The following is a 23,142-nucleotide window of genomic DNA, read 5'->3' as shown; positions in this document are numbered from 1 at the left end:
TTATTGTCAGTAAATGCTAATTTCCACTTTTAGTGTTAGGGAGGGGTCCGACACAATCAATCATGACCCTGGTAAAAGGTTCTTCAAATGCTGGTATTGGGATTAAAGGCACCGGCTTAATCACTGCTTATGGTTTTCTTGTTGTTTGATATGTATAACAAGTTCTACAGAATTTGACTAAATGCCTATGTAATCCTGGCCAAAAAAATACCTCTGTATCTTTTCCTGTGTTTTCCTAATTCATAAACGTCCCCCATTGGAATTTCATGAGCAATCCTCAGAATCTCATTTCTATACCCTAATGGGATAACAATCTGACGCACCTCCCTCCAGCTTTCATTTGCTCAAACATAATCCGATCCCCACTTTCTCATTAAAATATCTCCTTGAAGATAAGATACTGGAATACATTTTGCTTCTGTTTCTGAATAAGCTTTCTGATATAACTGTTCTAATTGCAAATCATTTTTCTGTAACTCCACGAACCTTTCAGTTAAACATGTCAGCTGAATTTTCCTGTATTCTGTCCTCCTGAACATTGTTATCAAACATAGCACCAGCTAATTGGATTTCGACACCTTCTTCTTGCCTTTGAACTGCTTGCCTGTCTCGTTTTTCTCGTTCTTCTCTATGAGCCTTTGATCTCATTACAACGCAATCAAGAAACAAACCAGGATGTTCCTTCTGTAACACCTCTGTTGAAAACACTTCTACAGGCTGCTCAACTACCATAAGCATCACCCACATTTGTGATCCAGCTATATCATTACCCATAATAAATTGAACCCCTGCAATGGGCAATTTTTCCACCACTCCAACTATAACTTCATCTGTCTTCCATTTGTTCTTTAACTTTACCTTCCACAACAGAACAGATTTAGCATCTCCATGAACCCCACTTATTATTACCTGCTCCGGTAACACTCCCTTTGAACAACCAATCTCACTATTCCACAACATTAAGGATTGACTAGCCCCTGTATCTCTTAAAATTTTAAGATCTTTACCTACTTCACCCTGTACACATGGAAAGACTTTCCCTGCACATACAAAGTCTTTAAACATTTCTGCAACCTGCTCCTCAGAATTCTCTTGAGTAAACTGTGAACACATTCCCTCTTCTTCACCTATCACTGATTCTCCCTGTTTCACCTGTACACAAACCACTGGTTTCTCCTGTGCCTGAACCTCAGAACTCATAGTACTTTTACTTCCAGAGCTTTGCTGTACCCCAACAATTCCAAGATTTTTCCTGCAATCTCCAACACACTAACTTTGTGTGCCCCACTTTATTACAATGAAAACATCTCAATTTTTGAATGTCACTTCTATCTTCAGCACCTTCCTTTTTATTATGAGAAAAAACTTCCTGGGAACTTTCAGCTACTCCTTCTCTTCCCCGACTACCAACCTTCCTTTCACCCTCCCACTTTTTATCCTTTTCCAATTTGAAAGGGTGACAGAAAAAAGGTTTAGCTCTATGAACTAACTCATAATCATGTATCTCTGCTGCTTGTCTTACAGAATCAACCCTCTGTTCCTCCACATGAGTTATCACTACTGAAGGGATTGACTCTTTAAATTCTTCTAAAAGAAATACTTCCCTAAGGGCTGCATAGGTTGTTTCTATTTTTAACACCCGTATCCACCAATTAAAATTACTTTGTTTTACTCTTTCAAACTCAGTATAAGTTTGCCCGGGCTGTTTTCTCATATTCCTAAATTTCTGCCTGTATATTTCAGGAACCAACTCATAGGCACTCAAAATAGCCTTTTTCACCACATCATAATTCACCGACATTTCTTCTGATAGTGAAGCATATACCTCATGCGCCCTACCTAGCAACTTAAGACTGTAATAATAACATCCAGTTTTCCTATGACTATTTCATCTGTTTACTTCTCAAACAAAGCAAAGAATGCTTCAATATCTTCTCCCTCAAACTTTGGAAGAGCTTGTACAAATTTAAACATCTTCCCAATGGGTTCTACTCTGGAGATTAGTCCTTCCTCATCTACTGGTGTCTCTTTTTTGACTGCCAACATTTTCAGTTGGAATTCCTTCTCTCTCTTTTTCTCTTTCCTCTTTCTCTATCTTCATAATTTCTAATTCCCTTTTAAAAGCCATTTCTCTGTCCTTTGCTTCTGATTCAAGTTTCATCAGTTCCTTTGCTCGCTCAAATTAAGCGTCTTCATTTGTAACTGAAGTCTCATTACCTCCCGTGTCACTCACTAATGTCAGGTTTCACTTCCAACTGTAGAAGCTGTGCTATACTTTTAATTATATCAGAATTCCTAGCACCCTCAGGTAACCCCAATCTTAACTTATCTGCAAACTCTGTTAACTTACTCTTGGTTATTCTTTCCAACCAATCAGAATTATCTCTTCTACTCCCAGACACATCTTAGCAATTTGCAAAGCCACCTTGCATTCTCACCCCTTCTAAAATACCTCACCAATTCCTCAATTTAAGTGCTTCTCGTACTTGTAACCTTAAGATTCACCATTCCAAACCAATCAAGAAATTAGAAACATTTTTATCCCGTTAGAGCCCCCAATTGTTATGACACAGTTGTTGGTAAAGCTGAGTTATTTAAAATCCGAGGGAAATTTTAAACACCTGTCATAACCTATATTTTTAAGTGGTATGTTTGAGATGCAGCTCTAAATTCAGGAATCAGACCACCAGTTCTCGAGAGGTTTTATATCAAACTACATGAGACATTTATTAATTTACACAAGTTAAATATATACACATGGCTACAAATTATTACTATCATAACTTCTAACAAATTCCCAAACTAACCTCCATTAAGTCAACAACAACCCATAGACCTTAAGCAGACACCAGGCAAAGCACTTTCACCTTATGAATTCAAAATGAGGTTCCTTTCACTTTGATTCCTTTGTAGACACAGTTGTAGGCCTTCATGCTTTGATGTTACATTCCTCTGCTCTGCACACACAAAACTACTGTCTGTTATACCCAGCACATCTCACTGAATGTAAATTCTCATTGTATCACCAGCCCCTTTGAACTCCACTTCTTCTATCAATAAAACCCCTTTCATAGTACCAATTTTAATAGTGATATAAACATTGCTTGGTCTCAACTAGCTAGGTGCCAGATTTCACTCCCCTTCTTGAATGGTCTATTCAACAAAATGTAAATGTACCTCTACTTCTCCACATCTCAAAACTACTATACGTCAAAGCACCCAGACTAGCTGGCTTTAATCCAATTAAGACACACCCACAGACTATACCTCTATTTATAAAAAATAATTTCCAATAATATTATATACATTAATAGCTTCATGACAGCCAACAGGGAGGCCAAGGTGGGAGAGGCCGCAGAAGACGCCACTACCCTGCTGCCAGAGTTCACAGGCGGCGATGCGGCTACCTCAATATGTCTGAGGTGCAATGCCAAAGGAGGCTCCGTCTCTCAAGGGAGACAGTGACCTCCATCTGTCAGAGGATCAGCCCCGAGATCAGCTCTGACTGTGTGGGTGGACAACCCATGCCAGTGGCCCTCAACTTCCATGCCTCCGGCTCTTTCCAGGGCTCAGTGGGGGATCTGTGTGGAGTCTCCCGATCAGCCGTCCTCAGTTGCATCAAACTGGTTTCAGAAGCTCTGTTCAGGCATGCACTGACTTTCATTTATTACCATATTAACGAGGCCAGCCAGGCAGAGCGAGGCAGAGGTTTTGCAGTGATTGCTGGGTTCCCCATATCCAAGGTACCACTGACTGCACACGTGACCATCAAGGCGCCAGGTGAGCCTGGAGCCTTCGTCAACAGGAAGGGATTCCACTCCATGAACGTGCAGATTCTGCAAGTCTGTGCAAGGTACCCTGGCAGCTCCCATGACGCTTACATGCTGAGACACTCCCAGGTGCCAAGGCTCTTCAGTGCTCCAGCCCCACTGGATGGATGGCTGCTGGGTGACAAGGGCTATCTGCTCAAAAGGTGGCTCATGACACCTCTCTGCCACCCAAGAACAGAGGCCGAGCAGCAATACAACAGGAGCCATGCCTCCACAAAGGCGGTGGTAAAGAGAACCATCGGTCTTCTCAGGATGCGCTTCCGATGCCTGGACCATTCAGAGGACACACTGCAATACCCCCCAGATCGTGTGTCACTGATAGTGGTTGCATGCAGCACCTTCCACAATCTGGCACTAGAAAGCGGGACAGCAGTGGAGGAAGAAGACCTTGACGCAGCTGCACAGGCAACAGGCGATGAGTCCTGTGAGTCTGAGGACGAGCATGCTCAGGAGAATGCTGAGAGCATAGATGCTCCTTCAGCTAGCCTACCAAATAAGAACCAACAACACATGCCAAGGCTGCAGGCTCCATATTCGATCCCTGACCAGTTCCTTGGTCAACACATAAACTTTATTGCATTGGTACGCATTGTAAGGAGTCACACATCCATCATAACATCATGGCTTGACCTGCACCTACAGAGCAAATGAAGCATCCGGAGGCCAGGTGCAAAAAAAAACTAACTCATTTACTGCTGACTGACAAACATTGACCGGTGTTTTACATCACACCAATAAAAAAAAACAGAAAAATGGAGTAAATAAATATCACCCGTGATCAGGCTGTGTTGTGTTTAAGGTGCTTTAAGTTTTCACTTGCGAGTGCTACGTTTAGTTGCCTTCCCCTCAAAGGCAACGGCATTGGAGACAGCCTGCTCACTCTGCTGTCTTGTTGGCCTTGATGACCTTGGTGGGCATCCTCTGGCCTGTGGAGGCTGTGCTGGCCCTGCCTGGGAGGGAGCGGCCAGAGCCATGGCTGCCATTTCCCCAGTCGCTGCAGCCTCATCAGACGCGAAGGTCACTGGCAGAAGGGCGGAGGAGCTGCTGCTGTCATCCAGAGCGCCCTGAGAGGAGCCCGCAGAGATGATAGGCAGCTCGTGTGCCAACGTCAAGTCGCTTTGGATCTCCCTGCTCACCACTGATGGATGTGTGCCTAGCTGGGATACTAGGTGTCCAATCCATCTCCCACACTGACACTGACCAGCGGAGATCATTGCCGGTGTGAAGGCTTGCAGGTCCGAGCGGAGCCCTGGGATCCCGATTGAGTCCCTGGAGGAGCCTCTCTGTGACAGTCGCCATTCTCTCCATGGAGGAGGCATTGCGCACGGCCATGACGGTCAATGCAGTGCTTATGCTCCGCATGGACTCCTCCACAAAGGGCACCATGCATTCCTCATGTATCTCCGCCAGATCCTCCAGCACATCCTGCTGGACATCCAGCAGCTGCTGCCTCATGGACGACTCTAGAAGCCCATCATCAGCCATCGACTGAGCATTGTCCTGGTCCCCGGCAGTTGGAGGACTGCTGGCGCCCTGGGCACTCTCTGCCTCCGTCTGCACCCCAAGCGAGTTTGAAGTGCCCTCCCCAATGTGCACCGAGAACTAAACGCCGATCTTATGTGCACCAAGGTGCTGGTGCTTGTTTGACAGAGAGGTTGTGACGCTGGTGCACGCTCAGCATGCTGGTCCTCAGGGTTCAAGGGTGGGCCTTCAAGGTCCTCACAATGAAGGGCTGATGGTGGGCCTAAAAGGGAGAAAAAGGAAATGTCAATAGTTAGTGACTGTCAGTGTGCATGCCTGGCATCCTGATGAGACAGAGATCTGTATCACGGTGCCCTTGTCTTTCCATTATCAGTGAGCATTCCAGGTTTGAAGCTCACATCAATATAATGACTACACTGCAGTGGTTGCAAAAAGTCACATTCTCAGCTCAGTGCACTGCACTCTTACCTCCCTCTAGCATGCCAACCTCACTGTGGCTGCTTGACCAAGTTGCATGGTGCCTCTCCAGCTTCAGGGCCTCCTGCTCGTATCTACTGAGGATGAGGAGGTATGGGAGTCCCCCACCAGACCGCGACCTCTCAACATTGTTATGGGATGTCTTCTCCTGGAAGAATAGAGGAGTATTGATTAGTGTACCCTCTGCCTGCAGTGCCATTGCAGCCTGGCCAATCCCACTTGAGGAACACCTCATAGAGCTCAGCCCACTCAGTCCAAGCATCCAGGACTCACCCCCTTGGCCAGATCCTACCTCACTGACATGTGCCACTCACACTGTAACACCTCTGAGGTCCACGGAAGAATGGGCAGCTCTTAACTGTTCAGCAAAGTGACTTATGCCAACACAGTACTCAGCCTTCCCGATTGCAGGAAAATGTTAAAGCGTTTCCAGCACTGGACCCTTGTGCATATCACCAGGTCATGGCTGCTGACCCTGGATGCCACCTCCTCCCAAGCTTTTTTGGTGAGGTGGGGGGGCCTCCTCCTCCCGTCCCTGGGGACAAGTGTTTCTCTCCTGGCTACCACCTCCTCCAGGAGGGCAGTGAGACACTCATCTGAGAAACGTGGGGCCGACCTGCCCTCCCGCCTGCTGTGTCCACCCGCTACGATATCCATGCAAAGGACTTCTGTGACCTTTGGTGGCAGCCTTCCAGGGGCCGCCGGGTCGCCATTGGACCCGGCGGACATTAAGCTCCCACCTGCCCCTTCGCGCTCATTCAGAGGCCGCGTCTCATGTTGGGCGGGCCTTAGTTGGCCTGCCCGCTTAAAATCACAGTGCGCTGCCAACTGTGGGCAGCAGTCGGCTTCCCGGCTGCCCCCATCCTGCACCCCTGCCAAGGGTAAAATTCTGCCCTAGGATTTCTGAGTTCCCTTTCATGTTAACTGTCATTCTATTGTAATATTCTCTCTTTGTCAGTCTTACTTTCCTCTTTACTTTCCCTGTCAACTTTTGTATTTAGCCTGATTTTTCTTGAAGAGTTCACCTGAAATGTACTGTATATTCTTATGCTTCTTTGCCACTTATGATCAATAAAGTAATCCCTTTTCAGGTTGGAAAGGTAATGGGGCAACAATTCCTCTCTCCAATTTACCCCCAACCAGCTTGCTAACAAGATGGCACCAAGAAAATCTGTGCATTACCTTTTAAAGAAACAAAGCCATAAAATCGTTTTACCAAGGGACAAATCTATTACTGAATGACGATGTTAAGAGAGAAAAGCATTCATATTCAGGATGTCTTAAAGTGGTTTAGAATCAATGAAGTCACTGTCCTAATGCAGTGAAATTTGGCAATTTGCACACAGCAAGGTCCCACAAAAGAGCAATGTGATGAATGACTGACAAATCAGTTTTAATAATATTGTTTAAATATTGGCCTGGGGAGAACTCCCACTACTTCCTACTTTTCAAAATAGCGCCTCGAGATCTTCTACATACTCCCTCAGTACTGTCCCACAGTGTTAGCCTAGATTTTGTGCCCAAGTCTTTGGAGTTGGACTTGAACCCTGACATTCTGACCACAATGCTATCACTGAACCAAGGCTGAAAACCACTGAACTGAAACCTTGATAAATACAATAATGAGAAACAGTCAGTTAAGTCCACTTCATCATCCATTTCACACTAGCTGAATTAGGAACTGATCCAGCTCTTATGGTTTTACTATACTTGATGTCAGTCTATTCAAACTGTAAATTCAATCTTCACTGTCTGAAGCGAGTGCAGTGTGAATTCCGAGAGTTTGGAGCGAATATTGAGAAGCAATTTCTGCTGGGTCTTCTAAGATTGCAGCTCCCCACTGAGACACCAATTTTCATTCTAGAACATTCTAACACCATACATTGATGCCTGTGATGTTATGATATGCTGGAGTACAGACAGCCATGTGGTGAATCCTTCAATTTAAAGTTATAATGGAAGTTCAGCAGGAAATATGCTTTGGACAACCGACTGCAAAATAAAAATAGTAACTGAAATAGAATAGGGCACAATTTTCAAAAAGCTTTTGATCATTTTTAGGCGGCTTTTAATAAGGTCCCACACAGGAGGTTAGTAAATAAAATTAGAATGCATGGGATCGGGGGCAATATACTAGTATGGATTGGGTATTGGTTAGCAGACAGAAAGCAAAGAGTACGAATAAATGAATAATTCTCAAGATGGCCAGCTGATATTAGTGGGGTACCGCAAGGATCAGTGCTAAGTCCACAGCTGTTTACAATCTATGTAAATGATTTGGATATGGGGACCAACTGTAATATTTCCAACTTTGCTGATGACACCAAGCTGGGTGGGAACATAAGTTGTGAGGAGGATGTAAGTTGTGAGGAGGATGTAAGGAGGCTTCACGAGGTCTTGGACAGGCGAAGTGAATTGGCTAGAACATGGCAGATGGAATATAATGTGAATAAGTGTGAAGTTATTCACTTTAGTGGAAAAAAACAGAAAGGCAGAATATTTCTCAAATGGTGGGAGATTGGGAAGTTCAGGTGTCCAAAGGGACCTGGGTGTCTTTGTTCATGAGTCACTAAAAGCAAGCATGCAGGTGCAGTAAGAAATTAGGAAGACAAGTGGTATGTTGGCCTTCACCCCGAAGGGTTTTGAGTATAGGAGTAAGGAAGTGTTGCTGCAGTTATATAGAGCCTTGGTAAGACCTCACCTGAAGTATTGTGCACAATTTTGCTCCCCTTATCTAAAGATATACTTGCCATAGAGGGAGTGCAACGGAGGTTCATCAGATTAATCCCTGGGATAGCAGGATTGTCTTGTCAGGAGAGACTGAGGAGGCTAGGTCTGTATTCCCTGAAGTTTCTAAGAATGAGGGGTGGACTCATTGAAACTTACAAAATTCTTACAGGATGTGATGGGCTGGATGTAGGTAAGATGTTTCCCCTGGCTGGTGAATCTAAAGCCAGGGAACACAATCTCAGGATAATGGGTAGGCCATTTAAGATTGAGATGAGAAGAAATTTCTTCACCCAGAGGGTGGTGTATCTTCGGAATAATCTACCCCAGAGAGCTGTGGAAGCTCAATCATTGAGCATGTTCAAGATAGAAATCGATATACTTCTGGGTACTAATGACATCAGGCGATATGGAGAGCGGGGGAAAGTGGCACTGAGGTAGATGATCAGCCATGATCTAATTGAATGGCAGAGCAGATTTGATGAGTTGAATGGCTTACTCCTGTTCCTATATTAAGTAAAAATATAAGGATCCTTGAAATTCCATTTACTGCATATCTTTCATAAAAGCTGGAGGTATGGAATACATAAAATTGTGCACATTTTCCTAATGATCAAGACTAACATTGACCATTTCCTACAATCTGTGTCATTATCTTGTAAGAAACATTGGCAACAGCCATAACTTACGTGAACATTCAATTCAGAGTGGGACTTGTAAAAAAAAACTTTTGGTGGAAAGCAATACAAATGGACAGGATGCCGACCTTCCAAATTATTAATAATATCCTGTATATAAAATGTGTACTTTTAGGTCTCTTAAAAATAGTCTTTTATTTTACTGTTCCAGAAACAAGAATGAGCAGATTTTAAGAGTTCTGCTTGCTTTTTTGCTGCTGTGCCCTCCACAATGTGCACGACTTTCAGGGATTGTAGTGACTGAAGAAAAAATGGTCTAAAAAAATTGTGACAAGGAATTGTGTAATTATAGCACTGTTATGGTCTGTAGTGAAATGTGAATGTTTCTAGATTACATCAAGTAGGTGGACTTATTCGACTTCAAGCGGGTGGAAATATTAGTTTTCCCCTTGTTTACCTTCTTTCACCATCAAGGCTGTGGACCAATGCATTTGTACAAAATAGGAACAAAGGACTTAGGAGCAGAAGTAGGCCATTTGGCCTTTGAGCCTGCTCCACCATTCAGTTAGATCATGGCTGATCAGGAACTCCACCTTCCTGTCTGCCCCCCATAACCCTTGGCTACCTTGTCTATCAAAAATCTATCTAACTCTGTGTTGAATAAATTCAATGACCCAGTCTCCACTGCTCTTGGCAAGAGAATTCCACAGACTAATGACCCTCAGAGAGAAAAAAAAAACACCACCTCCATCTTAAAAGGGAGATCTCTTCATTTTAAACTGTGTCCCCTAGTTCTAGTCTCTCCCACAAGTGGAAACATCCTCCCGGTATCTACTGTAATGAGGTCAGAAGCTGAGTGGCCCTGGCAGAGCCCAAACTGAGATATAAAATATCCAATATACTGTTACAATTTGCAGGTCGAAGATCCATGTCATGTGGCATTTTTAGGTTGTTAATACTCACAAATTCTACTTCCATCAACTGTAACCTTCCAAAAGGCAAAACAGTGCATAATTGCATAGTTAGAAAAGCAGATTTTGTTGTATAGATTTGCAAGCGGATATCTACATTTAATTTGCAAGTGCCTTTTCTTACTGAAAATGCAAAACTCTGCTGAACTGACTTCCTCACAATTCTAGTCTATGCCCTGACCATAATCAATTTTACGTGGCATGTCTGTTAGGCCAGAAACTGTTCATTCCTGATGTACATGGTATGGCTGGCTCCCCTTTGAACAGTACTGCAGTGTCCCTTGATACAAATTCACCAATAAGAGTAACAAAGTGAGAATATTACAACTGCCATTAAAATGTTTTATTGAAACAGTGAAAAACAGGAAATGGCAACATTCAGACAGTAATAATGTTACAATCCTAGTTGCTGTCAATACTGGACAAATCAAATCCCAGAGTGAAACCTGGCTTGATAGATCCCTAGCTTTTTTATTAAAGAAACCATGAAAGAAAGTTACTGAACAAATCCACAGGAATCTGCTGATGAACTTTTAATACAAAGAATATAATATTTATTAAAACAAGAAACTATATTACACCAGAGAAAAAGGTTTGAAGGATCGCAGTACAAAGATGATTCAAATTCCAATTATTCCTTTAACCCAGCAATATCTTTATAGACACATAAACCAGTGAAAAGTTACCACTAGCTTGACACAAAAGGATTCTTGCTTGGGACTGGCACAGTTGCAATTAGTTTTCTTTTTCAGTGAATTCCGGAGCATTCACTTGATGCTTCTCACTCAACTCTTAGCTCTCCCCGAGACATCCCATAACTGCACTCTAAACTCAGTTTCTTCAACTGCAGAGCAAACAAATAAATTCTATAAACTCAGTCTTCCAGTAGCACCGCCACTAAACTTTACTGAGTCCCATCACTGATTATTCTGTTAACTACTGACCCACTAGCCTTGCAGTTTTTCTTATCAGAATGCTTACAATCCCTGTCTTCTCCATCTCTGAAACACACTCTGAACACCCTGTCTCTCAACTCCTGTTTTTTCTGGGTCTGTGTCCCTGGATCATTGTCAGTAGGCAACAGTGAAGCTTTTCTACTTTATTTTTTTTCCCCAGAATCACTGAACTTTCAACCTCTTTTCACTTATCTCTTCTACTTCAGGGGTTGTAAGGCCTCAATAAATGTATATATACAAACAAACTCAAAAGACCTGAAACATTTTAGTCACCAGTCTATCCAGACTTTCAGGCACCAAGGTTCATAAACATAACCTAACTGAAACTGAAACAATTTTTTACCTTTCTTAACATACATTGTGCATAACAATAAATATGTTCAACAGTGGCATATTCCAACACAACATTCAGTGCAAATTTATATGTAGGGTATATGTGTGATTGTCCAGCTCAGTAACATTTTCCACATGCACAATTTAACAAAGACCACGTATCCTCAAATAATGGAGCTTGCCACTGATCTTGATATAAGTTGCTCACAAAGATCTCACAATCTCTGTGGCATGGACTTTTCCATTCCCTAAATCAGCTTGAATCTGGTCAAGTCAGAGGATCTCCAGGACTCTAGCTATTGTAATCAAGCAGGGTAAGTAGCCAGTCAAATAGACATCTCACAAATAGCAAACAGGCCGTTTGAAAGGAAGGAATCAATAATAGGCACTGCTCCCTCACCACAGGCCCCATGAAAGTATCCTGTTTAGGAAGCAGCGTAATCCATGGCCTAAACTTCAATTCTTCCTCATCCCTCTTTAGGGCACATTTGCCCTCTTTAAGAGACAATAGGACAAGCTAAGTGCTTGGGGCCCCAGTAATATGGCTGTTGGCTCTGATGCATAGATTTAAAATACTGACACACACCCTGAGGTGTATAGCCCTTGTTTGGGTCATCAATGATGATAATAAAGAGAGTTACTCATCCTTCCTCATAACACACGCTGGAGATCTGATGTCCCGGGTTCCAATAACCATACGGTTAGTGATTGACCAACATTTTCTTGTTCCCAAGTGCACTATTCCTTGTTTCTGAATTCCTTGTAACATTATGTCCCAATTGCCACAACTTTCTTATAGTTCCCCACATTTTACACTTGAACAGCAAGCTGAGTGGAGGCCTTCGACTACTTCTTATTCTCCTTCTTTACTGCAGGCTACCTTCAATTGCAGCGCCTCCCACGTAATATGTGGAAATGTTAGAATAATTGCATAAATATTGCTCCCCTTTTGGCATATGATTCACTATGGGTGAATGAACACATGGTGCTAAATACATGAAGTGTTTGTTGTGAATGTGGTCCCTTTCTATGGACTTGCAATTTAGAGTCGGGTGATATAATTCTCTTTCTTAGGCTCTTTCCATCTCCTGGGTCAGCATTGTGAGCGATCCAGTGCTACCATCTTTGCATTCTCCACTTTCAATAGGCTTGAGCAGTTGTGGCTGATAGTTCCTCTCATGGTGAATTGTGTGGTTCGGCACCTAAAGAGACATCAATGACTGCAGGATGTTTCAGTGGGTAAACCACCCAACGTGCAATTCATGGCTCTTCATCCTTGCTGCAGGCTACATTCGATAGCACTGCCTCCTGTATAATACCTGGTTGATGCTACCCTGTTGTGCAGCTAGATACATACACAGACATTTGCTGGCAAATTCTAAAAAATATGCCATTGTGCACAGCAAATATCAAGCAGACAGTACTTCCTTGTTACTCCAGATGGTCCTCAAGCTGTGACGATATCATGCTGATTAACCTTTGGATAGAGAAAGAACAAATGCATTAATATACAATCCTTCCTGTTAAAAAAAATAAATTCAGGGACATTACTTCTGCTCACATTTTAATAACCTAATTCACATACATAAATGCACACTCTACTACACATAAGAACAGTGTACCAATTTAGCAAATTGCAAAGCGGCAGTAATATGGACAATATTGCAAACTTTCTCATCTACTAATAGGTTTTCCAATTAATTGAACATGTTTGCTACATAATTCCAAGAAATAATGTGAATTTCAAGAAAATGATAAAACAAATCTACCTGAATTGCTGGCAAACACTTCCAAATTCCGAGGACAACCAAGCTGTTGTGAACGAGCGAGAAGAGAAAATAACATAAGAGTATACCGGAGCTGGAAACAGGAACTATTCAAGGTTACATTTACATAACAACGGGGAAGTGCTCTCAAAATGCTGACGACTTAGAAAACTCTCAGTTTCTCCATAGTGACAGTAAGTTGTGGTCTGTATTGTTCTGCTTTGGATCGATATAGTTAAACAACAGTTGTTTATATTTCACTGAAGTTGCATTTTTGCTGGAGAGTTTGATGTGGATTTGTTGGAGGTGAAACAGAAACCTGGAGCCTGTTGCTATTTGGAAGAAAATAAAGGTCTCAGAATGACAAGAATTTACCACAACATTTTTGACAAGCCTGCTGCTCAGCAGTATGACCACACAGCACATCAATCCATTTAAACTGTTACAGAAGCTTCAATAACAATCAAATTACACAAAAGTGAAAAGTTCATAGTTTATTTGCAGAAATGGATGTAGTGTTCTATTTCAAAGCTGCTCTGCATTATGCCATTGTTGCAAGCGAATAGATTGTCTTTATGCAGAAACACTGGGAAGCCAGGAAAGGAATCTTCCGGGAATAACATGTTGCAGCCAGGCTCAGAAGTAGAGAAGTCTCTTCAGCACTTGGACTGATTCCAAGCGAAGCACAGCAACTTACTTAGGATAGTAAGCATAATCTGTATCCAATTTTCATATGAATTTTGCTGTCCCAAGTATCATATGTTCTGTTCATATTACAATATGGGTATGTGTGGGGCTCATCTATTTTCAAGGACCAGAGACATCTATAATAAGAACATGTATCAGATTCACACGAGGATTGTGATGAATAAACATGAACAAATAACTGAAAGGCAGATGGGAACCACGTAGCAGTTAACACTAGAAGAGTGGAGACACATTATAAAGATATAAATTTGGTATAAGTCTCCGTGAGCTCAGTTGGTTTGTAATTTAATGATGATAAAAAAGAACCACTGCACAACATGCACACTAAGTTCTTTTCAAATACTATTGCCATACCATCTTATACTATTGCCATACCTTCTTTACATTTCATAAGCAAGATATTAATTATAATGCCGCGAGGAGTCTCATTTAGCATTTGAAATAATACAGAATAATAAAACCATAATAACAGATAAAATATTAATTTTTCTTTTAGATTTAATACATTTAATGCACTTCAACAATACAGCAGATACCCTATCAATAACTAGAACATACATATTGCTACTTACAATTATTTTCTTGCAGTCATGGGCCCGGCACAATTCTGTATGAGTGGAGTACTGGACATACACTACCCAACTGCCAACAAAGACTGCGAGCCATGAAAAGAAGAGGTACTTGACACGTACACATGGTAAGCGGGCCTGTAAGCATAAAAATAGCATTTTTTCCCAAATTATTAACTTCAGAACAAATTATGCACCCAAACTATTTTAAAACGTGCTCATTTTAAAAAAAATACAAGCCATCTTGGAGTTATAGGAATCCAGTGGTTTGAGGATCAATCCCTTGTATGTACATGATTGATTTGGTAGAACAGAAGAGAATATAGAATAGAATAACATAAGAAAAAGAACCATACTGTCCGTCGAACCTGCTCCATCATTCAATATGATCATGGCTGATTGAGTTGCGTTGTGTGCAGAGTGCAAAGAAAGTAAGTTGATTGTGTTACACCAAAAATAGTGAGCTGCAAAATTCTATCAAGAACTCATGCACCAATTTAAGGATGTACTTGGCTATTTACAGCTGCTTTTCCAAGATGTTTTTTGGGTCCGTATTCCTGTGTACCTGAGCTGTTCTAAGGGTTGTAATAGTTATGCTGATAAATAACTCAAAAAGACAATATTTTCCTTTATTTGTAATTTCCCTAGGTGGAATGGAGGAGGTGGGACTTTGAAGGGTGCTCTCTTTACTTATCAAGCTACTGATTATCACCTAGTAAAACCTTTAGTAATTACTAAATTACACTGAACAATGGCCTCATTCATAATGACAGCAGATATCAGCAAATAAACTATTGCATCCATTACTGAAGACCAGAGGAGTCTAAGGTCTCAACTTTACAGCACATGATAAAAATGTACACTCTGTTTAAGCTGTGATCACTGTGTTACTTCTTCAGGGTGTAATGAAGAACACAGAGTAGTACTTAGCTACTGAAAAACAGGTTAAGCTTGCATCTGCTTTGGTTTTACTAATTGTTAACTTAAAATGGCTGATGTACAATATTTATAGTTTGCCTTTCAAAGTATGAGCTTTGTACTAAAAATTGCTTCTTCTGTCCCCAAACATACTTCTTTTTTTAAACATACATGTACTTCAGGGGGTGGAAGCATTGTGATTATTTTACTGGGCTAATAATCCAGAGTTCCAGACTCTGGAGACATGAGTCCAACACCCACAGCAGCTGGGGAATTCAAATTTAATTAATAAATCTGAAAAGAAATGCTGGTCTCATTAATGGTGATCATGGAAATACTGGATTGTAATAAAAGCTCATCTGGTTCACTAATGTCCTCCGGGAGAGGAAAACTGGACGTGAACGTGGGGGGCATGATTAGGAAATTTGCAGATGACACAAAGATTGGGCGAGTAGTGGATAGTGTAGAGGATAGCCATAATCTCCAAAACGATATGGATGGGTTGGTAGCGTGGGCGGTAAAGTGGCAGATGGATTTTAACATAGAGAAAAGTGTGAGGTCATACATTTAGGAAGGCCAAACAGTTACAGAGGTTACAAAATAAATGGGAATATACTAAGACGGGTAGATGAAGTGAGAGATCTTGGTGTACAAGTACACAGGTCCCTAAAGGCAGCAGTTCAAGTAGACAAGGTTGAAAAGGTGGCATACGAAATGCTCTCCTTCATTGGCAGAGGTACAGAATATAAAAGTAATGTTGGAATTGTATAAAACACTGGTGAGGCCACAACTGGAGTATTGTGTGCCGTTCTGGTCACCACATTACAGAAAGGACGTAACAGCTCTGGAGAGAGTGCCGAGGAGGTTTACAAGAATGTTGCCAGGGTTAGAAAAGTGTAGCTACGCGGAGAGATTGGATAGGTTGGGGTTATTTTCTTTAGAACAAAGAAGGCTGAGAGGTGACTTGATTGAGATGCACAAAATTATGAAGGGAATAGATAGAGTGGACAGGATAAAATTGTTTCCCGTGGAGAATTCTAGAACCAGGGGACATAGATTCAAGGTAAGTGGCAGAGGGTGTAGGGGGGACATGAGGAAGAACTTCTTTTATGCAGAGGGTAGTGGGTGTCTGGAATTCGCTGCCCAAGTTAGTGGTAGAAGCAGAACCTCTAAACTCTTTTAAAAAGTACCTGGATCTGCACCTTAAGTGCTGTAAGCTGCAGGGCTGAGGGCCAGGTGCAGGAAGGTGGGATTAGAAAGGGCATCTCGGTGTCCTCGGGCTGGCATGGACAAGCTGGGCCAAATGGCTTCCTTCTGTGCGTAACTTTTCTATGGTTTTATCTTGGGCTTCCCTGCCCACTCCTCCAATCTTTCGATGCCCTGAGACACCAAGAATCTGTCTATCTCAGTCTTAAATATGCTCAATGATGGTATATCCAACAACTCTCTGGGGTACAGAATTCCAAAAATTCACAACCCTTTGAGTGAAGAAATTTCTCATCCAAGTGCTAAATGATTGGCCCCTTATTCCTGAAAATGTACCCCCTCCCCTAGTTCTAGATTCTCCAGCTAGGAGAAACAACCTCAGTGCCTATCCTGTAAGGCCCCTTCAGTGAATATGGATCCAATTTACTCAGCATCTCATCGTAGCACAACCTTCTCATCCCAGGGACCAATCTAGTGAACCTTCACCATTGAGCTGCCTTTAATGCCAAATATATCCTTCTTTAAATATGGAATTCAATACTGCAGTATTCCAGGTATGATCTCACCAAAGCCCCATACAATCATAGCAAGACATCTTAATTCTCATACTTCAATCCCCTTACAATAAAGGGAAACATGCCATTTGCCTTCCTAATTGCTTTGTGTACACAAAGTTAGTATGCAGGTACAGCATGTACAAGTACACCAATGTCTTAGTTCTGGTATGATAGCCAAGTGGTTATGGTACTGGGCTTGTAACCCCAAGATCAAGAGTTCAAATCTCACAATGGCAAACTATGAAACAATGTAACTTCATCTGAATAGGAACAGATGGAAACATGTTTGTACTCGAAAGAGTTACATCATCTTTTGCTTGGCCTAAATAGCCAAGTGGTTATGGTACTGGGTTTGTAACCCCATGATCAAGAGTTCAAATCTCACAATGGCAAACTATGAAACAATGTAACCTCATCTGAATGGGAACAGATGGAAACGTGTTTGTACTCGAAAGAGCTATCAAGAGTTCAAATCTCACAATGGCAAACAATGTAACTTCATCTGAATAGGAACAGATGGAAACATATTGGCTTGGCCTAAATGGCCAAGTGGTTATGGTACTGGGTTTGTAACCCCAAGATCAAGAGTTCAAATCTCACAATGGCAAATTGTGAAACATGTAACTTCATCTGAAACAGATGGAAACAGGTTTGTACTCGAAAGAGTATCAAGAGTTCAAATCTCACAATGGCAAACTATGAAACAATGTAACTTCATCTGAATAGGAACAGATGAAAATGTGTTTGTACTCGAAAGAGTTACACCAATGTCTTTCTGAACATCAACAATTACAAGCTTCACACCTTTTAAAAAGTATTCTGCTTTGCTAAACTTAAAACCAAAGTGAATAACCACACACTTCCCTACAATATACTCCATCTGCCACCTTGTTGCCCACTCACTTAACCTGTACATATCTCTTTGCAGTGTGTCCTCCTCAAAGCTTGCATTCCCACCTAGCTTTGTACTGTCTAGCATCCCAGATACATTACTCTCGTTTTGTCTAACTCATTAATATAGATTGTAAGTAGCTGATGCTCCAGTACTAATCCTTGCAATACTCCACTAGTCACAGCTTGAAAATGCCCCATTTAACCCTACTCTCTGCTTTCTGTCCATTAATGCTTCTTGTCCATTTACCAATCCTCTATCCATGGTAATATGTCAATCCCAATTCCATGAGTGGTGTCTTGTGCATTAACCTTTTGTGTGGCACCTTATTGAATGACTTTTGGGAATTCAAGTGTACTACATCTACTGGTATTAAAAAAAATCATGAAGGGGTAGGTCAGAATAGATAGAAACAATTAAGCCCATTAGTTAAGCATTCTAGAATGAAGGAACATAGGTATGGGATTAAATGTAAGAGCAGGTGGAAGGTTTTTTTTTTTACACAGAAGATTGTGAAACTCTGGAATTCACTTTTCTTACAGTTGATGTAGATGTAGAGCAACAGGTCTGAACATGTCCAGGGAATTATAGACAGGCAGCTTAATGTTAATGGCAGAAAAATAATAGAATCCCTACTAAAGGAAAACAACATCTAGGAACAAAAAAAAGTTAGGATTGAAAGGTAGGGATTAAGGTAGTGGGACAGGGTAAGTAAGGTGGTTAAGAAGGCATATGGGATATTTGCCTTGATTAGCTGAGGCATAGAATATAAGAGCAGGGAGGATATGCTGGAACTGTATAAAACGGTGGTTAGGCCACAGCTAGAGTTTTGTGCGCAGTCCTGGAATCTGCATTATAGGAAGGATGTGATTACACTAGAGAGAGTGCAGAGGAGATGTTGCCTGGGCTGGAGAGTTTTAGTTATGAGGAGAGATTGGATAGACTGGGGTTATTTTCCCTGGAGAAGAGAAGATTGAGGTGTATAAAATTATGAGGGGCATAGATAGGGTAGACAGAAAGGAACTTTTCCCCTTGATGAAGGGATCAATAACCAGGGGGCATAGATTTAAGGTAAGGGGCAGGAGGTTTAGAGGGGATGAGAGGAAGAATTTTTTCACCCAGAGTGTGGTGGGAATCTGGAACTAACTGCTTGAAAGGGTGGTAGAGGTAGAAACCCACATAACATTTAAGCAGTATTTGAATGTGCACTTGCGATGCCATGGCATACAAGGCTATGGGCCTAGTGCTGGAAAATGGGATTAGAATAGTTTGGTACTTGTTTGACTGGCGCAGATTCGATGGGCCAAAGGGCCTTTTTCTGTGCTAAAGACCTCTGTGACTCTATGTTATGCCAAAACTGTATGGAACCTTTGTTAGGCCACAGAGACTACTGTGTGCAGTTCTGGTCACCATATTATAAAGAGGATATAGACACTGGAAACAGTGTAGAGAAGATTTACAAGGATCACGCCAGAAATTCTTGGGTAGGACAGGATAAACAAGCTGGGTCCCTTTTCTCTTGAAAAAAGGCAGAGTCAACCTGACAGAGGTCTTTAAAATTATGAAAGGTTTGGATAGGAGTGGAGACAAACGGAATGTTTCTTATTGTGCAGAAGACCATAACTAGAGATCATCAATATTAGACAGCCATCAAGAAATCCGGTAGGGAATTCAGAACAAATTTTTTAACCCAAAAAGCGGTGGGAATGTGGAACTTGCTATCACAAAGAATAGCTGAAGCAAATAACATATATATGCATTTAAGTCCAAGCCTAGACAAGTAAAAGAAGGGAACAGAGGGATAATAGTTTCGGATGAGAAAGATGAGGTGGCTCGAGTCAAGCATCAAGTCAGCATGGACTGGTTGGGCCAAATGCCCCATTTCTGTTGCTATATATCCTATGTATATAATCCTCAAAAGGACAGTGAGTATATGGGAACATAGCAGGCAAATGAAATTAGGACTGCCGCTCATGTGGAGCACAAACACCAACACAGAACGGTTGAGCAGAATATTTCTAAGTTTCTTTGTTGTAATTCTGTATAAACTCTCCTTCCAAGCATTTGAGCTCATACAGGTGTCAGGAGTGGTGTCCATTTTGGCTTTTGTTGTTGTTGTTGTTAAGTGTCAGCAGGTAGGATTTAAAAGAGATTATTTTTTCTAGACATTTCATCAGCAAAGAACCAATACCTGACCTTATGTCTACATTAGATCCATCCTACCAGGGATATACTCATTGTAATTTCAGGATATGATAGATGTCAATTTGGAATTATCACACCACATAGCTAAACAGACGTTGAAGGCAAACTGGAGCTCCAACTTTCACTGCAGACTCTTCATAGTCCACAATATCCAACTGCGTCGAGCAAGAAGAGAATGCATACATTTTCCTAATACAGCAGCATAAACTAGTCAGTCAGCGGCGCTTCATGCACTGGGTTGGCTGCTTTGGGTTCTTGGCAGAGTGGGTTAAACACAGATCAGGGAACATTATGCACCAAACATGCCAATACATTAGGATGCAGGTCCTGTGTAAAGCCAACATTCAGAGATTGTGCAGGTTATATAGTAGATTGTTATTATTTTGTCATTCTTTTATATTGGGTCAGTTTGAATTATTCTTCTAAAAAATGGCTAGCTCTTGGGTAACCATGACAGTGACATTTTGTACCACAAGACAGATATGGTATTTTTGCTCTTCGCTGCACTCTCAGTCCCATGTATATACAGATATATAATTTGAAGAGTAGATGCAAACCTTGATGAAGATGAATTAAGTCCGAAGAAAACAGGTCATACGAATATATGAAATAGAAGACGTAGGCTATTCAGCATCCACACCCCCCCACCCCTTCCCCCCCCACCCCCGAGCGTGTTCCACTTCAATAAGATCATGGCTGATCTGCTTGTTTCAAATTCTATAGTACTCTGGAAACGTGTTGATGAATGACCATCTGGCTGGACTTATTAATGGGACCTGAATGGGAGATATGTCACTGGAACCATCATTCTTCCCATTCAGCTCCAGATAATGCTGGAAGGTCAATGCCCTCATGGGTATAGTAGCCTCTGCTGAACGTTTGGTACAGAGCCTTCTTGCACCTTGTCCTGGTAAGTTGACCACTTTTGCTGCTTAAATGCCAGGAGAAAGATTAATGCTAGTATTATAGGGAAATGTGATTCCAAGAGCAAAAACAACTCTAGAGGATGATATAGTATACTCTTCAGAAAATGTTTGGGCTTGTCCATTACAGTGTAAGTGGATTTTTACACCGTAATAAATCTTGCTTACTGTCATACAGCTTCTGTGGTACTGAGAGCCAACATACAAATGTGGAGTTTCGTTCCTTCAGATTTGAATTATTGTTGAAGATTTTAAAAACTGAAATAATTTTAAAAAGTGTCTCATCTTGCTCTTTTAATCTCAGCTTTGCAGCAAAGTACGTGTGTGTGTGTGTGTGTGTGTGTGTGGGGTGGGGGGGTGGTGGCAAGGGTGGTACATTTCAGCTGATCTGAAAAAGTACCAATGAGAGGATAAGTAAAGCAAAGCAGGAGGATTTAAACCATCTGTTGGAGTAAAATAAGACAGAGCTAGATTATTAAAATTTTTGAAATAAGCAGCGAGAAAATATAATCAAAGCAGAAAGAATGAAATGGGCTATGAAGTTGAGATAAAAACTGTTATAGAAGAAACAAGGGATAGCAAAAAGCTAATTAAAAAGTCCAGAAAAAAGAATCAAGTTAAGTAGTCTGAAAAAAAAATTGGAATTAGAATTAAGTAGTATGCTTGTGAACGCACAAAACATTCAAAATCAGAACTGGGGAGTTAAAACATTAATAACTATGGAGCAATATGAAGTAACTTTTCTTTGAACAGGACTTGGCAAATTAGGCAGTAACTTCCAGTGGCTGCACACGCACAGTTAAACTCAGAAATCAGGAATTTGCTGTCTGAGTTTCCTGCTCCTCTGGAAGCTTTGCTATATCTTTATCTAGCCAACTGACTCAGCCCCAAAACACAGAGGACATGTGAAGTTGGGTTCTCACTCACTAGATACCCACTATACTCTCCAGAAAATGTTTGGGTTTTTCCATTACAGTGTAAGTGAAATTTTACACCGTGATAAATCTTGATTACGGTCATACAGCTTCTCTGGTACTGAGAACTAACATACAAATGTGGAGTTTCGTTCCTTCAGATTTGAACTATTGTTGGAGTTTTTAAAAATTTAAATAACTTTAAAAATTCTCTCATCTTACTCTTTTAATCTCATCTTTCTTTGCAGCAAAGGACATGATTTTGAAAAAGTGTGCACATCATGTCCTGCTGGCTTGCTCCCCATGCTGTTGAAAGTCAAAGGAGGAGCTGATGTAACAATCTTGTAGAAGTGAAGGATAGACTGAATAACTATAAATCAGTTAGTCCAATGCTAATTGTGGGCTAGTTTCCATTGGGACTTTCCAATTTAAGTGCTTAACTTCTGTGGAAGAGCTGCAGAAACCCTGGAAAAATAGTATAAACTTCTAGACGCCCACAACTTTAATACAGCCATGACATCCAATCTAAATATGGTCTAAAAGACTAAATGGGGGTTAAAAAGCAGGGAAGCACTCAAGAGTTCCCAATGCTGAAATAAATCCCGCAAATGAAACTCTGATAATCAAAATGTGTTCTTTATATTCTGAAATCACTCCGGCATATACAAATGCCATAAAATTTTAAAGTAATACCCAGTTGTAAGTAGTATGGATGATTAAATGGTTAAATCATTACTTTAGTAGGGCAGTTGCTATCAGTCAGTTGCAATTCCAATATAGGGAAATTTGCATGCAATAAATTCAATTTGAAAGTAGTGACTGCCAATGTACCCTTCACAATTTTTTAAAATTAGGTTAATTCCAAATCAAAGATTGTGTACAGTGAAGAAGCCCTGTGTAAGGGTGCTATAGAGATCTTCCACTTTAAAACAAAAATCTTGCTGTGTCAGAGCATACTATATTTGTTGGCCTGCTCAGTATCATTATACATACGTATTCCACGTGTTATAATGCTAACCAGACTTGGAATTTCACCAGGACTGATGTTCATATGTTTTTGCCTGATACAT

General features: G+C 41.2%; 1 protein-coding gene across 1 annotated transcript in view; it reads right to left on the bottom strand.

The window, feature by feature from the left end:
• LOC121289410 (divergent protein kinase domain 1A-like) overlaps nucleotides 1–23,142 on the bottom strand; it is a 55,397-nt gene that overhangs the window by 12,633 nt on the left and 19,622 nt on the right. The window contains exon 2 of the mRNA XM_041208866.1: nucleotides 14,461–14,595. Within this exon, the coding sequence (XP_041064800.1) occupies nucleotides 14,461–14,595 (135 nt within the window). The remainder of the gene's footprint in view (nucleotides 1–14,460; nucleotides 14,596–23,142) is intronic.

This window comes from Carcharodon carcharias, chromosome 16 (genome assembly GCF_017639515.1).
Source record: "Carcharodon carcharias isolate sCarCar2 chromosome 16, sCarCar2.pri, whole genome shotgun sequence".
In the NCBI taxonomy this organism is placed as follows: Eukaryota; Metazoa; Chordata; class Chondrichthyes; order Lamniformes; family Lamnidae; genus Carcharodon; species Carcharodon carcharias.
The sequence above is the reverse complement of the archived record's forward strand: the minus strand, read 5'-3'. Positions and strand labels throughout refer to the sequence as shown.